Source organism: Nerophis ophidion, linkage group LG17, assembly GCF_033978795.1.
Source record: "Nerophis ophidion isolate RoL-2023_Sa linkage group LG17, RoL_Noph_v1.0, whole genome shotgun sequence".
Classification (NCBI taxonomy): Eukaryota; Metazoa; Chordata; class Actinopteri; order Syngnathiformes; family Syngnathidae; genus Nerophis; species Nerophis ophidion.
Genome location: NC_084627.1, coordinates 26107701 through 26123715, shown reverse-complemented (window position 1 = coordinate 26123715; position 16015 = coordinate 26107701). Strand labels below are relative to the sequence as shown.

The following is a 16015-nucleotide window of genomic DNA, read 5'->3' as shown; positions in this document are numbered from 1 at the left end:
AAATGCGAGAGCCATCCATCCAGCCCTGCGATGAGATAGCGACTTGTCCAGGGTGTACCTGCCTTCCGCCCGATTGTAGCTGGGATAGGCACCAGCGCCTCCCGCGACCCCAAAGGGAATAAGCGGTAGAATATGGATGGATGGAGCCATGCTGTTGTAACACGTGGCTTGGCATTGTCTTGCTGAAATAAGCAGGGACGTCCATGATAACGTTGCTTGGATGACAACATATGGTACTCCAAAACCTGCATGGACCATTCAGCATTAATTGTGCCTTCACAGATGTGTAAGTTACCCATGCTTTGGGCACTAATACACCCCCATACCATCACAGATGCTGGCTTTTGAACATTGCGCCGATAACAATCCAAAGGTTATTTTTCTCTTTGTTCTGGAGGACACTACATCCTCTGTTTCCAAATATGATTTGAAATGTGGACTCGTCAGACCACAGAACACCTTTCCCCTTTGCATCAGTCCATTTTAGGTGAGCTCGGGTCCAGCCAAGCCGGCGACGTTCCTTTGTGTTGTTGATAAATGGGTTTTGCTTTGCATAGCAGAGTTTTAACTTGCACTTACAGATGTAGCAACCAGTTACTGACAGTGGTTTTATGAAGTGTCCCTGAGCCCATGTGGTGATATCCTTTACACACCGATGTCTGTTTTTGATGCAGTACCGCCTGAGATCAACGGTCCGTAATATCATCGCTTACGTGCGGTGGTTCTCCAGATTCTCTGAACCTTTTGATGATTTTACGGACCGTAGATGGTAAAATCTCTAAATTCCTTGCAATAGCTCGTTGAGAAATGTTGTTCTAAAACTGTTCGACAATTTGCTTACAAATTAATGACCCTCACCCCATCCTTGTTTGTGAATTACTTAGCATTTCATGTAAACTGCTTTTATACCCAATCATGGCACCCACCTGTTCCCAATTAGCCTGAACACCTGTGGGATGTTCCTTGTTTGTGAATTACTTAGCATTTCATGTAAACTGCTTTTATACCCAATTATGGCACCCACCTGTTCCCAATTAGCCTGAACACCTGTGGGATGTTCCAAATAAGTATTTGAACAGAATTTCTCAACTTTATCAGTATTTATTGCCACCTTTCCCAACTTCTTTGTTACGTGTTGCTGGCATCAAATTCTAAAGTTAATGATTATTTGCAAAAAAAAAAAGGTTTTAACAGTTTGTACATCAAACATGTTGTCTTTGTAGCATATTCAATTGAATATGGGTTGAAAATTATTTGCAAATCATTGTATTCCGTTTATATTTACATCTAACACAATTTCCCAACTCATATGGAAACTGGGTTTGTACAAAACAATAAAAATCAATACGTCAACGTTAATTTATTTATCTATTTTATATGATATAAAAATGAAAACACCTGCAGAGTGTGTGTTTTTTTTAATTGCTAAAGTGGATCACCGAAGCCTTGCGTTATTGCTGTTACAAATGTGTCCACAAGTATACACTCTTAAGCTGATAATGTTTCTGACAGTAGCTGCTGCACGATGACGTAGTTCACGCCGTGTTCGCTAGGTGTCAGTAAACGAAGTGACAGAGGTCAACAACGTCGCGAAGAAGAAAACGGCCTCGTTCTAGAAACATGCCGAGATATCTAACATAGATAGTTTTTTACCAAAAAACATAAATCTTGCTTCGTGGCAAAAATGCCTCGCTATGCGCAGATTGTTATGGGCCCCGCTGGTAGCGGAAAGGTGAGTTATGAGACACTGCTGGCAAACGCTCGCACACAGCATCCTAACGTTAGTTTGGTAGCTAAGGTAGCTAACTTCAAAGCTGACATTTGCTGTGTTTTGTTTTCCCGCCATAGAGCACCTACTGCGCCACAATGATCGAGCATTTCCAGTCTTTGAACCGCTCGGTTCAAGTGGTCAATCTGGACCCTGCAGCTGAGCATTTTGAGTACCCTGTTATGGCAGGTGAGTAGAGAGTGGCGATCGTGTTAATGGCCTACTGAAATGAGATGTTCTTCTTTAAACGGGGATAGCAGGTCCATTCTATGTGTCATACTTGATCATTTCGCGATATTGCCATATTTTTGCTGAAAGGATTTAGTAGAGAACATCGACGATAAAGTTCGCAACGTTTGGTGCTGATAAAAAAGCCTTGCCTGTACCGGAAATTGCAGACGATGACGTCACACGGGTGAGGGCTCCTCACGTCCTCACATTGTTTTTAATGGGAGCCTCCAGCAGCAAGAGCTATTCGGCGAGAAAACGACAATTTCCCCATTAATTTGAGCTGGGATGAAAGATTCTTGGATGATGATATTGATAGCGAAGGAGTAGAACATTTTTTTTTTTTTTTAATTAAAAAAATTAAAGGCGATTGCATTCGGACGGATTCAGATGTTTTTAGACACATTTACTAGGATCATTCTGGGAAATCCCTTATCTTTCTATTGTGTTGCTAGTGTCTTAGTGAGATTAAATAGTACCTGATAGTCGGAGGGGTGTGTCCACGGGTGTCTTGACGCCAGTCTCTGAGGGAAGTCGACGGCAGCTGCATGGTTGGCGCAAGCTCAGCTGATCTCCGGTAAGATGCGATTTTTTACCACAATTTTCTCACCGAAACCTGCCGGTTGACAAGTGGTCGGGATCCATGTTCGCTTGACCGCTCTGATCCATAGTAACGCTTCACCTCCAGGAATTTTATACAAGGACTCACTGTGTGTTTGTGTGGCCAAAGGCTAAAGCTTCCCAACTCCATCTTTCTACTTTGACTTCTCCATTATTAATTGAACAAATTGCAAAAGATTCAGCAACACAGATGTCCAGAATACTGTTTAAATTCTCTATAGGGACGGCGTGGCGCAGTGGGAGAGTGGCCGTGCGCAACCCGGGGGTCACTGGTTCAAATCCCACCTAGAACCAACCTCGTTACGTCCGTTGTGTCCTGAGCAAGACACTTCACCCTTGCTCCTGATGGGTGCTGGTTGGCGCCTTGCATGGCAGCTCCCTCCATCAGTGTGTGAATGTGTGTGTGAATGGGTAAATGTGGAAGTAGTGTCAAAGCGCTTTGAGTACCTTGAAGGTAGAAAAGCGCTATACAAGTACAACCCATTTATAAAAAGAGACGACTTTTAGCCGCAAATAGTGCTGCGCTAATATTTCCTGACAGTCCGTGACGTCACGCGCACTCGTCATCATTCCGCGACATTTTCAACATGAAACTCCGCGGGAAATTTAAAATTGCAATTTAGTCAACTAAAAAGGCCGTATTGGCATGTGTTGCAATGTTAATATTTCATCATTGATATATAAACTATCAAGACTATGTGGTCGGTAGTAGTGGGTTTCAGTAGGCCTTTAAGTCCTAGTGACATGGTTACTTTTGTCCTGTTCTGGGTGTGAACTGATGTATGTATATATCAGTCAGAAGCGGTCTGAATCCCTTATTTAAGTCACTGTTTTCATAACACGCGCAAATTTTGTCTTATTAATAACGTAGGGGCAAAACAGAGGTTAGTGCGCGTGTCTCACAATACGAAGGTCCTGGATTTGATTTTGGATCTTTTTGTGTGTAGTTTGCAGGTAGTTTCCCCGTGACTGTGTGGGTTCCCTCCGGGTACTCCGGCTTCCTCCAAAGACATGCACCTGGAGATAGGTTGATTTGCAACAGTAAATGGTCCCTAGTGTGTGAATGTGAGTGTGAATGTTGTCTGTCTATCTGTGTTGGCCCTGCGATGAGTGGTGACTTGTCCAGGGTGTACCCCTTCCGCCCGAATGCAGCTGAAATGGGTTCCAACACCCCCCACGATCCCCAGAGGGACATCCATCAATCCATCCATCTGTCTACCACTTGTTCTCCCCTTTGGGGTGGCGGGGGGTGCTGGAGCCTATCTCAACTGCATTCGGGAGGAATACACCCTGGACAAGTCGCCACCTCATCACAGGGCCAACACAGATATACAAGACAACATTCACACTCAAATTCACACACTAGGGCCCATTCAGTGTTGCCAATCAACTTTTCCCCAGGTGCATGTCTTTGGAGGTGGGTGGAAGCCGGAGTACCCGTAGGGAACCCACGCAGTGACGGGGAGAACATGCAAACTCCACACAGAAAGATCCCGTGCCTGGGATTGAACTCAGGACCTTCATATTGTGAGGCACATGCACTAACCCCTGTTTCACCGTGCTTCCCCTTTCAAGAAGGACAAGCGGTAGAAAATGGATGGGATGAAAAATGCAGGAACCAAATATCAGCAGACAAGTATCGGATGATATCGTCTTGCAAGTAAAATGTCCCATATAAGGTTTCTGATACAAGCTGTTTTGCATCGTATTTACTCGTGTTAACATTTGAATGATATCCAATAAGCACAGAAGCTTGGTCTTTTCTTGTCACTTAGTGAAGTCATTTACAACAGGTAAGCAGTGGAAGGAGATGCATTTCCCACCTAGGCCTTCAGTGATGTCCGACTGAGAACTCTTAAAACACCATCATTTATGTCACCACATGACCATTGCTTGAGAAATACTATACAGGAACACATGTACGACCTACTGGGCACAAAACGGGTTATTTTCTGGCGCGTTTGAAAATCAACAGTCATCCTTCTGTCGGCATGTCTACATTCAACAACCTAAATGTGGCTACTGCGCATGCTCTACACTATTGTGGCATGCTGGGTAATGGTTTTTATGTTACCTGGCTCATAACATCACTATATATATCTGCCTCAGGCCATCTAGAAGGCTTTACTGACAACAACTCGTGATCTGATTGGCTATCTCAACTGTATGTCAACTGTATGTCCCCATTCACTTCAGTGCACGTACGCCCCTTATTGCTGATTATAAAGGCCTGGTGCAGATTTGGTACAACATGGCAACATAAGCTAGCTGAATTCTAATTGGATAAAAACTCTATAAACTAAAAACAAAAGCACTGGAAGGAGCATAATATGAGACAAAAATAATATGAATTTAGATATTTAGGGAAAGTTAATTGAAAATTACTTTTATCTTCTGGTTATGTTTGGACAGCAAAAAAGGGCTTGCTGGCTCTGATGTCAAACCACTGATGGTAAGCTATAAACTAATATGAGCTAGCAGCTACACAGCAGCTAAGCACAAATTAGCACATAAAGCTTGACAATCTCATTAAGTTTCCTTAAAGGGTCCCAATTATGCAAAACCCACTGTTCTTACCTATTTGGTATCTGCTGTTGTGTGTTTGGATTCTGCAAGAGTGAATCCGTAGCGGCATTGCAGAGATATTTATATTGCAGTGGGAGAGTGGTCGTGCGCAACCCGAGGGTCTCTGGTTCAATCCTTACCTAGTACCAATTTCATCACGTCCGTTGTGTCCTGAGCAAGACACTTCACCCTTGCTCCCGATGGGTGCTGGTTAGCGCCTTGCATGGCAGCTCCTTCCATCAGTGTGTGAATGGGTAAATGTGGAAGTAGTGTCAAAGCGCTTTGAGTACCTAAAAGGTAGAAAAGCGCTATACAAGTACAACCCATTTATCATTTATTTATTTATTTATATTTACAAAACAATCCTTTTTTCATTTTCTGCTAAACAATTTGTAATTTACCCCATCAGTGACGTTTTTCTCATTGGTGACATCAAATCAAATCAACTTGATTTATAAAGCACATTTAAAATTTACCACAGGGGTAGCCAAAGTGCTGTACAATGGGCAGGTTAAAAGATAATACGAGAACCGAGCAAACAACACAACACAAACAGAACATGATAAAAAAATAAAACATAAAAACAGGTTCACAGCAGGTGTATAATGGGGCGCCATTGCAGGACGGATATCACTCAGTGTTAAAAGCCAAGGAATAAAAGTATGTTTTTAAGAGAGATTTAAAAACAGGAAGAGAGGGGGCTTGTCTAACACTCCGAGGTAGGTCGTTCCAGAGCTTGGAAGCAGCAGCGGCGAAAGCTCATCAGCGGATTAAACATATTACCCATGGAGTTTTGCGCTTGTTCGCCTTTGGAGCTCAACATTTTAGTCAATGAGTTTCTTCTTTTTCGCTATCCTGTTGTTGTGGGGCAGACCAGCTCGTGTATGCACATGCATCCTCCGCTGTTGCCATTTCTAATCTAAATTAGCATGTAGTTCTAATTTATATCTTTCATTTGACTCGCTCTGGAGGCACTAAAACAACAACATAGCTGACGGGGAGAAAACCCATTCGAAATTGAGGCACTTAAATGAGACTAGCCACAAAACGGCACATTCTGAAGACACGGTCAGAAAGCACCTTGAAATCTGTAAAACAATCTTTGTAAAATTTCTGACCAAAGAGCTGTCATTACATGTTATGCAGACCACAGGGAAGTGGTATAAATGTAGAAAATAATCATAATATTAATTAATTGAACTTAATCAAAACATGTGTCAATACAAATGAGTATCACTTAATCAAAAAAATTGTCAATACAAACGAGTACCAAATACTGTAATTATAGTTGCATATTACTTCCAGATGCAAAGTCTCCAAGGCATAATAGAAAGCATCCCGTAAAAAACAGGTCCGCATCATGAGTTCAACCTAATTATTGTCACCACGAGGTCTCGCAAACAAATTAAGTCCATTCCGGACAGTTAATAAATAGGTTAGACTTAGACAAACATTATTGATCCACAGGAGTGTTTTTTATACCTACCATTATCTGATTGAGCAATGTCATTTGATCAAACTTTTTCTAGCATTCCACACAGAGCTTATGTAGGATTCCTGCTGAAATTGTATTGGGTAATATCGGTATCGGCGAATACTTAGGCTCCAATATCGTGTCGTATTGGAAGTTAAATATTGTATAAGGATACCCCTAATAATAATAACAATATGCAAATATTTTTTTAACTTATTAATTATTCACAAGTTAAACAACATCCTTGTACCTGTGTTGTCAGACATCCGGGAACTCATCCAGGTGGACGACGTGATGGAGGATGACTCTCTCCGGTTTGGCCCCAATGGTGGCCTAGTCTTCTGCATGGAATACTTTGCCAACAACTTTGACTGGCTAGGAGAAAGCTTGGGTCACGTAGAGGACGACTACATCCTGTTTGACTGTCCAGGTGAATGTTTATAGGTGATGGAGCCTGCATTAACAGAAGTTATTGTCTCACTGGGGTTGTCATGATACTAGAATTTCAGTTGGCGATAACCTTTGCAATTCCACAATTCTCGATACCTATTCGATGCCACAATAATAAAAAAAATGAACCCATGTACTTTTACATTCAACACAATAATGAAAAATGTTTCAAAATGTCAAGTGTTAAAGATCGCTGTTTAAAAAAAGAATAATTTGCAAAGTATTCAAATTGCAGTACCGGCTGTTAATAGGTCACAATAACATACATTTAAAATAATATTGTGTTCTATATCCTCCCAGTATATCAAAACAAACAATAGTGTGCTCATGAATACGCTCATAATAGTATATTATAATAGTCAACTATATTACAGTTAAGATGAACAGCAGTGGTTTTGAGTTTTCAAGTATATAGAACAAAAACTATTGTTAATATTTTTTTAGATATGGTGGTAGTGTGATGTCATCATGTAATTTGTAATGTAATAAGCTAATTTAAAGGCTAGAACAGTGGTGTCATGGTCAAGGCCCGCGGGCCGGATTGAATGAATTATCCATAGCCCCCGGGATGATATTTGATTAGTATTAGAACCGGCCCGCAGGCCACAGCCGCCTGCTGCTGTTTTGCATGCACGAATACTCCATCAGTGTTTGCGCTAAGAATTTTCAAAATGGGGTCCCAGGGTCCCCATCAAGTCATAAAAATGGGGTCCCACAGTACATTTTTGGGGTTCCAATCTTTTGTAACCATTTTAAAAACAAAAGATACATGTATGCATTATCTTGGTATATCTCACATTCTATATTGTTTTGGAAAAAGGTTGACTAAACGTTACTTAATTCTTAAAAAAGAATAATACAAAAGAAAACAACATTTTATGCATATGTAAATTTATTCAGTTATAAAATATTTATTCACTTTTTTCTTTCCTTCATGCTTTACTTATGTTTTAGTTTTACTGCCACGATTTTAATAGACACACCTGCGTGTGCACAGATTTTCTTACATGCAGCCCCTGAGCTAAAATGAGTTTGAAACCCCTGTCCTAAAACATATATTTAAAAACTAATATTTTAGTTTTTAATTAAAATGTAATTACTATCCACATTACAGTTTTTTCCCATTAAATTAAGGTGTTGCCAAACAACAGAAGGGTATGTTTAGCCTTTGTTTTATTTGCACTTGTAGCAGTTATGAAGGTTAGGTTGGATGCTTCTGGAGGTTTTCTGCACGTTGTGGTAATGCTCACTCCCTGGGCCTGGCGGATCTCCATTCCCACCCGTGCAGCGAATACTTTCATGGACGCTCATATTTAATTACCGAATAAATGCACAACCCAAGATCCCCCTCTCTTTCACTTTTAATGTGCATTTCTACTCGCTACAAGTGCATCGCAGATAATTTCTGCTACATCTTATTGTCTGGAAAACCAGCGGAGTTACGCCACACCTACAGTTATGCTTCCACTCTGTCGTTATCATTAGTTTATGAGCAAGTGCAAACCGGAAACGCCATTTCTGAATTTGTGACAGGCATCAGTAAATATATAGGAAACACTGGCTTTTTTTTTTAAAACAGACAATCTTCTTTGGCACTGACGATACTGAAAAATTGTAGGTATCTATTTCTTTTTTTGTGTGTTGGAATCAAAGCATCGATACATTTGAATTGCCAACCCTATTAATTTTGGTCTGGTTAAAACCGATTAAAACTTTTTTTCACCGCTAGTTTTGTTTGTTTGGTCAAATGGGATGTCCAACCACGCCTAAAAAAAGTCACCATCAAGAATCTTTAAAAAAAAAATGTTTTAGTCCCGAACCCAGGTATCAGACTTCAAGTGTGATGCTTTTGTTTTGCAGGTCAGATTGAACTGTATACTCACCTTCCTGTCATGAGGCAGCTGGTTGATCAGCTCCAGCAGTGGGAGTTTCGGGTGTGCGGTGTCTTCCTGGTTGACTCCCAGTTCATGGTGGAGTCTTTTAAGGTTAAATATGAAATAAGCTTTATTTTTTAAATGCTCTTAGGTATAGCAATGAGGTCTAAAACATTTCCCTTTTCTGACTGCAGTTTGTTTCAGGAATCATGGCCGCGCTTAGTGCCATGGTGTCGTTGGAGATCCCCCAAATAAACATCATGACAAAAATGGACCTGCTCAGCGCCAAAGCTAAGAAAGAAATTGAAAAGTAAGATTTATTTTTTTTGCAGGTTTTTCATTTGCATTTAACTGTATTTCCCCATTTAGAAGTCAGGGGATGTTTATTGGTTTTAATTGTCTTCAACGCCAAACAAGACATAAGTCTTAAGTTTTTGTAGGGTGTAAAAACATTTTGAATTATTATTTTTTCTTCTTTTTTTGCTCAAATTTCTCAAACACTTCACTCCTAAACAAAAATATCAGCGGTAATGTTTTTTTTATAATGTTTACTTATTTGAAGGCATTTGATCACATAATGTACAGGATTAAATTAGGAATGTTATGCAAATTAATACTAATTGACTACAACATCCAATGACCAATATGCCTCTAACGGGTTAGAGTAAAATAAAAATATTACATGTTTGGTATTTGTATTTATAGCTGTAGTTGAGAGATTTCAGCAAAGAAAGTATAAATATTTTCCATTTCCATTTTTGTTTTTATTTTATTTATTAAATGTGAAACAGAAAAAACAATCAACACTGTATTTAAATATGTCATGAATGAAATAGGTACGGGTATCTAAAATGTTTGATGCTTTTTTTTTTTAAACGAAGAATTTATAATTCCTTTAGGGCAGGGCTATTCAACTACATAATAAAGAGGGCTGCGGTTTCAAGAGCCAAAGGTCTCAAGGGCCGGACATCGAAATTTGGATGTTTTGTCAGAAAGTGCCTCTATATGGTTATATTTTTTTGAGAGCGCGTTTACCTAATTACAAAGTAAACACATCAGCTTTCACACTGCACCGTCAATAAATTCATTATTCTGTCCTTGATACTCACATTAGCATGTGCAGCCAGACAGATAGTTAAAAGCATTAAAAAAGAGAAGCTCGAGAATAAGGCTGGGCGATATGGCCTTTTTTTAATATCTCAATATTTTTAGGCCATATCCCGATACACGATATATATCTCCATATTTTGCCTTGGCCTTGAATGAACACTGGATGCATATAATCACAGCAATATGATGATTCTATGTGTCTACATTTAAACATTCTTGTTCATACTGCAATAATATATGCTACTTTTAAATTTTCATGCAGAGTGGGCAATCACAACTATGTCAATTTGCCAAAAGTGTATTTATTGAACAGTTATTAAGCAGTGGCACAAATGTTCATGTAATTTCCAAAACAGAGAGTGCAGGATTGTCAGAGACATTTTAAGTGTTAAATAAAAATGAGCTGCATAATAGAAAATCAAATAGTGTTCCTCCTTCGCTATCTGGTAGGTTACTAATGACGTCATTAAATTCTGTTGTTGACTATTTTTTTCATACGGTGTTGATGTGGAAATGTTCGCCTCGGCATTTTGATGGTGTGGGCGTGTGTCACCGAACGGAGATGTTGACATGCGGAGTAAGCACTCTTCATTCTCTAGTAGGTGACTTTTCAAAATATGCTACATATTGGCAGTAATGCTACTTTTTATAGCAACGCTTCTGGCCCACACTTGAAAAATTACGGTTGTCTGTTCGACATATTCCCACTTGAAGCCAGACAATGGGCCCTCTGCTGTTTTTTGGGGGAATTAATTCTTCCTTCATTCGCACCTTCTTTCTCTCTGCTGACATCACAGCTAACGTTAGCCATGCTGCTACCTCTCTGCTCTGCGAGGGCGTATACGTATGCGACGTATGACGTGACAGTATGTGACGTGTGTAAGAATGTGCGCTTGTCTGTGAGAAGGAGAGACAGGAAAGAGCGAGAAGAGCCTGTAGTGTAATGCCAGCAGCTAAAAGCAACTGCGTGAGAACGTATACTCCAATATCACGATATAGTCATTACCTATATCGCACAGAGACAAACGCCCGGTCCTATTTGAGAAGTTTTGTTGAGAATTTATGTTCCTGGAGCCTATTTCAGCTGCATTCGGGCGGAAGGTAGCTTACACTCTGGACAAGTCGCTAACTCATTGTTGGGCCAACACAAATCATCATCAGAATCAGTAATAGACAGTACAGAATATCATAATTTTTAATTTTATCTTACGTATGTTTTAAGATCTGTGTTTGCAATAACGGTGTTACTAACCCTGTTACTTCTACCAGTAACGATTAATTACTTTTAAGTCAGTTACAACGTAAACACTCTGAAACAACTGTTAGCAATAGCTTGATGTATCAATCAATCAATCAATGTTTATTTGTATAGCCCTAAATCACAAATGTCTCAAAGGACTGTACAAACCATTACGACTACGACATCCTCGGAAGAACCCACAAAAGGGCAAGGAAAACTCACACCCAGTGGGCAGGGAGAATTCACATCCAGTGGGACGCCAGTGACAATGCTGACTATGAGAAACCTTGGAGAGGACCTCAGAAGTGCCCCTCCCCCACCCCCCTATGTAATGTAGAAAAGATTTGTTTGATGTGGTTTTATGTCAACAGCATCATAAGTGTAGCAAGTTCAATGCAGGAAATATATCTTTACTTGTGAAAGCAACAAGTAGCACTGCATTAAAATTAACTAGATAGCAAATAGGAAGAGGCAACATCACACATTGTGACACAGCAGACAACAACATAACACAGCTCCGTTGAAACCTTCTGACGTCACACATCACTAGTCAGCAGCCCTCGCCTTTTAAAAAAGCACACTAAACGCACACTGTCCTCATATATGAAACGTTTCCCAACATATATTCAAGTTTTTTTAATTTTTTTAAGTAACGTAATAATTAATTTCCGTAGTAGTTAATCACCTTTATAATAGACTAATTCTGTTAGTAGTTGAATTACATTTTTGGTAACGTAATGAGTAACTATGATTACTTTTTAAAATTAATTTTCTAAACACTGCTGGTGATATCAGGTGGTATCAGTCTGAGTAAAGACAATTACATTCACCAACGGGTGTTTTTTTTTTGCCTCCTAAGCAGAGAAGAGGCATCTAATTAAGGAGATGCACTTTTATTTGGGGAAAGGCATCTAAAAGTAGAAATGTAGTGTTTGTATCTGTGTTATTTGATTCAGTCCCCCAAATATTACTTTTCTGTTTGCTTAGGTACCTTGATCCAGATATGTACTCCATGATGGGAGACAACTCTGATACCCTGAGAAGCAAAAAGTTCAAGAAGCTGACCAAAGCTATCTGTGAACTGGTATGAGGAGTTTATCTGACACTTTTGTTTTTGTAATATTTAGTTTTTTGACACAGGTTTTCTCTGTGTCTCCAGATTGATGACTACAGTATGGTAAGATTTCTGCCTTTTGACCGCACTGATGAGGAAGGTATGAGCATTGTTCAGCAGAACATTGACTTCTCCATACAGTACGGTGAGGACCTGGAGGTCAAGGAGCCAAAGGTATGAAGCCAAAGAGAGAAAAAAAACATCACTCTTGTGTTGAGTAAATATAACCATAGAAATATTGACGTTGCACTTTCTTCCCTCTTTTACAGGAAGTTGATGAAGAGGCAGATAACACCAATTATGATGAGTTTTTTCAAAGCAAAGTGGACAACTAAGAAATGTCATTTTAAAGACATTGGATGTACAGATGTAAATACAGAAGAACCAGGAAGTGACAAAGTCACGCTTTTCTCATAATTGTTTGTTGTTATGATAAATCAGTCCCTTCAGGATTTCGCAATATAGGCCAATTCATTGAAATTATGCACGTCGACACAACCTTCTTCCGCACTTGCCCCATAAATTGTTGCCAATTTGTCTCTGAGTGGCGCTGAAAGATGCAAGACAATTTTAAATTTAAAACTTCTGTCAGTTTTTTGGGTAGACAAAGCGGGAATATTAACATATAACAATATATCAACTATTTATTGCTCAAATAATTGTCGTCCTCCCGCCTCTGCCAGACCCTCCTCTGGTCTCTGTCAACAAGAGACCGGAGGCCTTTTGGGTAATGTAGTATACACACATTTACTTAAACGTATTTATATAGTCATTTTAAGTTTTATTTACCCAAGGTAAGACAATTAAGAACATATTTTCATTTGCAATGCTGACCTACCAAAGAGGCAGCAATTGCATGTAAGAGTGTGAAGTATGATGATAATTTAGCATCATCTCTCATTTACCAACAAAAATGACCACTATAGATGCCCTCAACAGTTCACAAATGCTCTTTAGGTGTTGGGGTTAATGTGTTGGAACATAAAAAATGTTGAAAATGGACAAACCCTTTTCAAATGTAAAATACACACGGAGAATGTCAGCGACTTGTGGACGACGAAGTAGACAGCAGTGTTTCTTTCTGTAACTATAATCATTATTAGTTCTAAACAACTTAAACAATACAGTCATTTGATAATGGGCTCTAGAAGTATGTACTTTTACTGACGTCTACTGTCTACTTTTACTCGTAGAACAACACATTTTTTGTTGAACTCCTGTGTCTCTTCAGATTCAAGTTTTAAGGAACACTTAAAACATTGATAACAAATTTTTTAAATCACGGGTTGAATCAATTTTGGTGTTAAAAATAAACCTTAAAGCAGTGGTTCTTAACCTGGGTTCGGTGAGTCGGCCTCAGGGGTTTCGGGGGAGCCTCCTCTGCGGAGGCCAAGACACATCTTACTCATCGTGTAAATAAAAAATTCTCCCAATCAGCGTATTACGGATACCCCCAAACAATGTTCCCTCTAATTTTTCATCCGATTTGCAGGTGTTTAATTTCTTGTGGTTCATGCACAGTTCATTTTGTGCAACATTGTCTTGAATTTGAAAAGAATAATGGTCATTTTTTTTTACTAAAGAAGGGTTCAGTGAATGCGCATATAAAACCTGGCGGGGTTCCGTACCTCCAACAAGGTTAAGAACCACTGCCTTAAAGTATTGCAACCTTTGCCTCCAATTCCTGGAAAATCTGTCACGGATTCATAATCTTTAGGCCGCCACAATCACAAAAAAGCCTGCAAACTCCTGGAGGGACTGACCTATGTGAAGTGACAGTCCTTTGGACCTACATGTACATCTAATGTATCACTATAATGATAACCAGAGGCATAGTAACATTTTTCAAGTGGACGGATGTTTTGTTAGGAAATACCTTGTAAATGCTTTATTTTGATAATAAATCACTAGTTAAAATGCACGTGTGTAATAAGAAATACCTTGTAAATTCTTTATTTTGATAGTAAATCACTAGTTGTACCCCGCCTTCCGCCCTAAAGCAGCTCTCCCGTCCAAAGGCAAAACCTAGTAACTCACTTCTAGCTGATTTTGAGAAAACAGGAAAACCAATCTATCTTGATGCTGTCTTACAAAGATCTACAAAGTCATCAAACGTATAGATGTTTTCTTGAGCTTTCATTTTCTTGCCGATTGAGTCATGGATTGAATCTGCTCTCATGAACGTGTGGTGTGCCCTTTCTCCTGATATTTTATCACAATCTCGGGTGGGCCCCATTCTGCGTTTGCACATTGGGCGAGAGCCGTGTACAGCGTCCAGTTTTTTTTTACCTCCACAGTTATCTGCCCAAAAGAGTATGCAAGGGGAAGAATCTAGAACAATACATTTAATGAAAGTGCTTGCAACGTCCTGGACCAATCTTCCAAATATCCCCTCGTGCCATAATATCACATAATCAGGTTGACCGTCTGCCCCCATTCGTGCAAATGTCTCATTAAAGACAATAAGGTGACTGACAAAGAAGCTCCGATTGGTCCCTTGAGATACTAGGTTTTTCTGTTGTATCTACGCGGTTATGTGGTAGTTGCTAGGTCCTGCCATGCGCATAACAGCTTACTTACGGAACAAATTACAATATCGCATACACTAATGTAAAGCATATCACCTAGGAACTCCAAAATTATTATCAGCTCCGTTTTGACCAAAATTGAGTTACCGGGTTTTGCCTTTGGTCTGGAGAGCTGAGATAGGCTCCAGCGACCCATGAAGGGACAAGCGGTAAAAAATGGATGGCTGGGGGCATACTCTGGCTCCCGCGCACACTGGGAGTCAAATATATTGTACATACAAACACACATATACTCACACACACACACCGTTATTCATACATACAGACGTACATACAGAGGTACCTACGCTCCCACATACATACACAAATACATTAGATACCTACATACTCCAAGTTCATCCATCTACACGCACATTCACGGTACAAACATACACATACTGTACATATACATTCACTGTCAAACAAACATACATACACTGTATATATACATTTACTGTACAAACATTCATATACACATTCTGTTTATATACAAGTACATAAACTCATGCACATAATCACGGTTCATCAAACATATATCAACGTTGTTGCCCTAGGGCATACTGACAAAGCTTAACCCATTGTTACTATAACAATCTACAAGATTTATATAGGTTGCCTCTCTCTTCCCCTCCATCCTTCGGTATTCCTTTTTTTATTTATCTGTCTAGCTATCATTATATATACGTATTGTTGCATTTGAACAACTGTATTGTTGATAATAGAGGTAAACTATTGGTATTGATCATGATCAATAGCACTTTTTCTATTGGTATTTGTATTGCTCCAGTTGTAGTGTAAAAATGTTTGTCATTTCTATATTAATTATTTTTTTCACTAACTGCTTCTTTGCAATCACTTTTACGATCATGTTTGTACATATCGTATGTGCTGGTGTTGTTCTATTGTTGTGTTTGCTGTTGTTATCTCTGTCTAATCCCCCTCTTGTCCCCACAATTTCCCCCTCTGTCTTCCTTTTTTTCTCTTTCTATCCCCTCCTGCTCCGG

At 39.5% G+C, this 16015-nt stretch overlaps 1 protein-coding gene across 1 annotated transcript; it reads left to right on the top strand.

The window, feature by feature from the left end:
* Window positions 1-1543: 1543 nt before the first annotated feature.
* Window positions 1544-14365, top strand: gpn3 (GPN-loop GTPase 3). Its single transcript, XM_061876687.1, has 8 exons — window positions 1544-1732; window positions 1849-1957; window positions 6919-7086; window positions 8967-9091; window positions 9175-9290; window positions 12318-12414; window positions 12490-12618; window positions 12714-14365. Exons 1-8 carry the CDS (start codon window positions 1685-1687, stop codon window positions 12777-12779), a joined length of 858 nt encoding a protein of 285 aa, XP_061732671.1. The 5' UTR covers window positions 1544-1684; the 3' UTR covers window positions 12780-14365.
* Window positions 14366-16015: the final 1650 nt, after the last annotated feature.

Excerpts from the sequence above, each read along its gene's own strand:
- gpn3 (XM_061876687.1), top strand. The coding sequence starts at position 1,685 with ATGCCTCGCTATGCGCAGATTGTTATGGGCCCCGCTGGTAGCGGAAAG. Across the intron at positions 1,733-1,848 it reads GCCCCGCTGGTAGCGGAAAG|AGCACCTACTGCGCCACAAT; the intron begins GTGAGTTATGAG and ends TTCCCGCCATAG. Across the intron at positions 7,087-8,966 it reads CATCCTGTTTGACTGTCCAG|GTCAGATTGAACTGTATACT; the intron begins GTGAATGTTTAT and ends TTTGTTTTGCAG.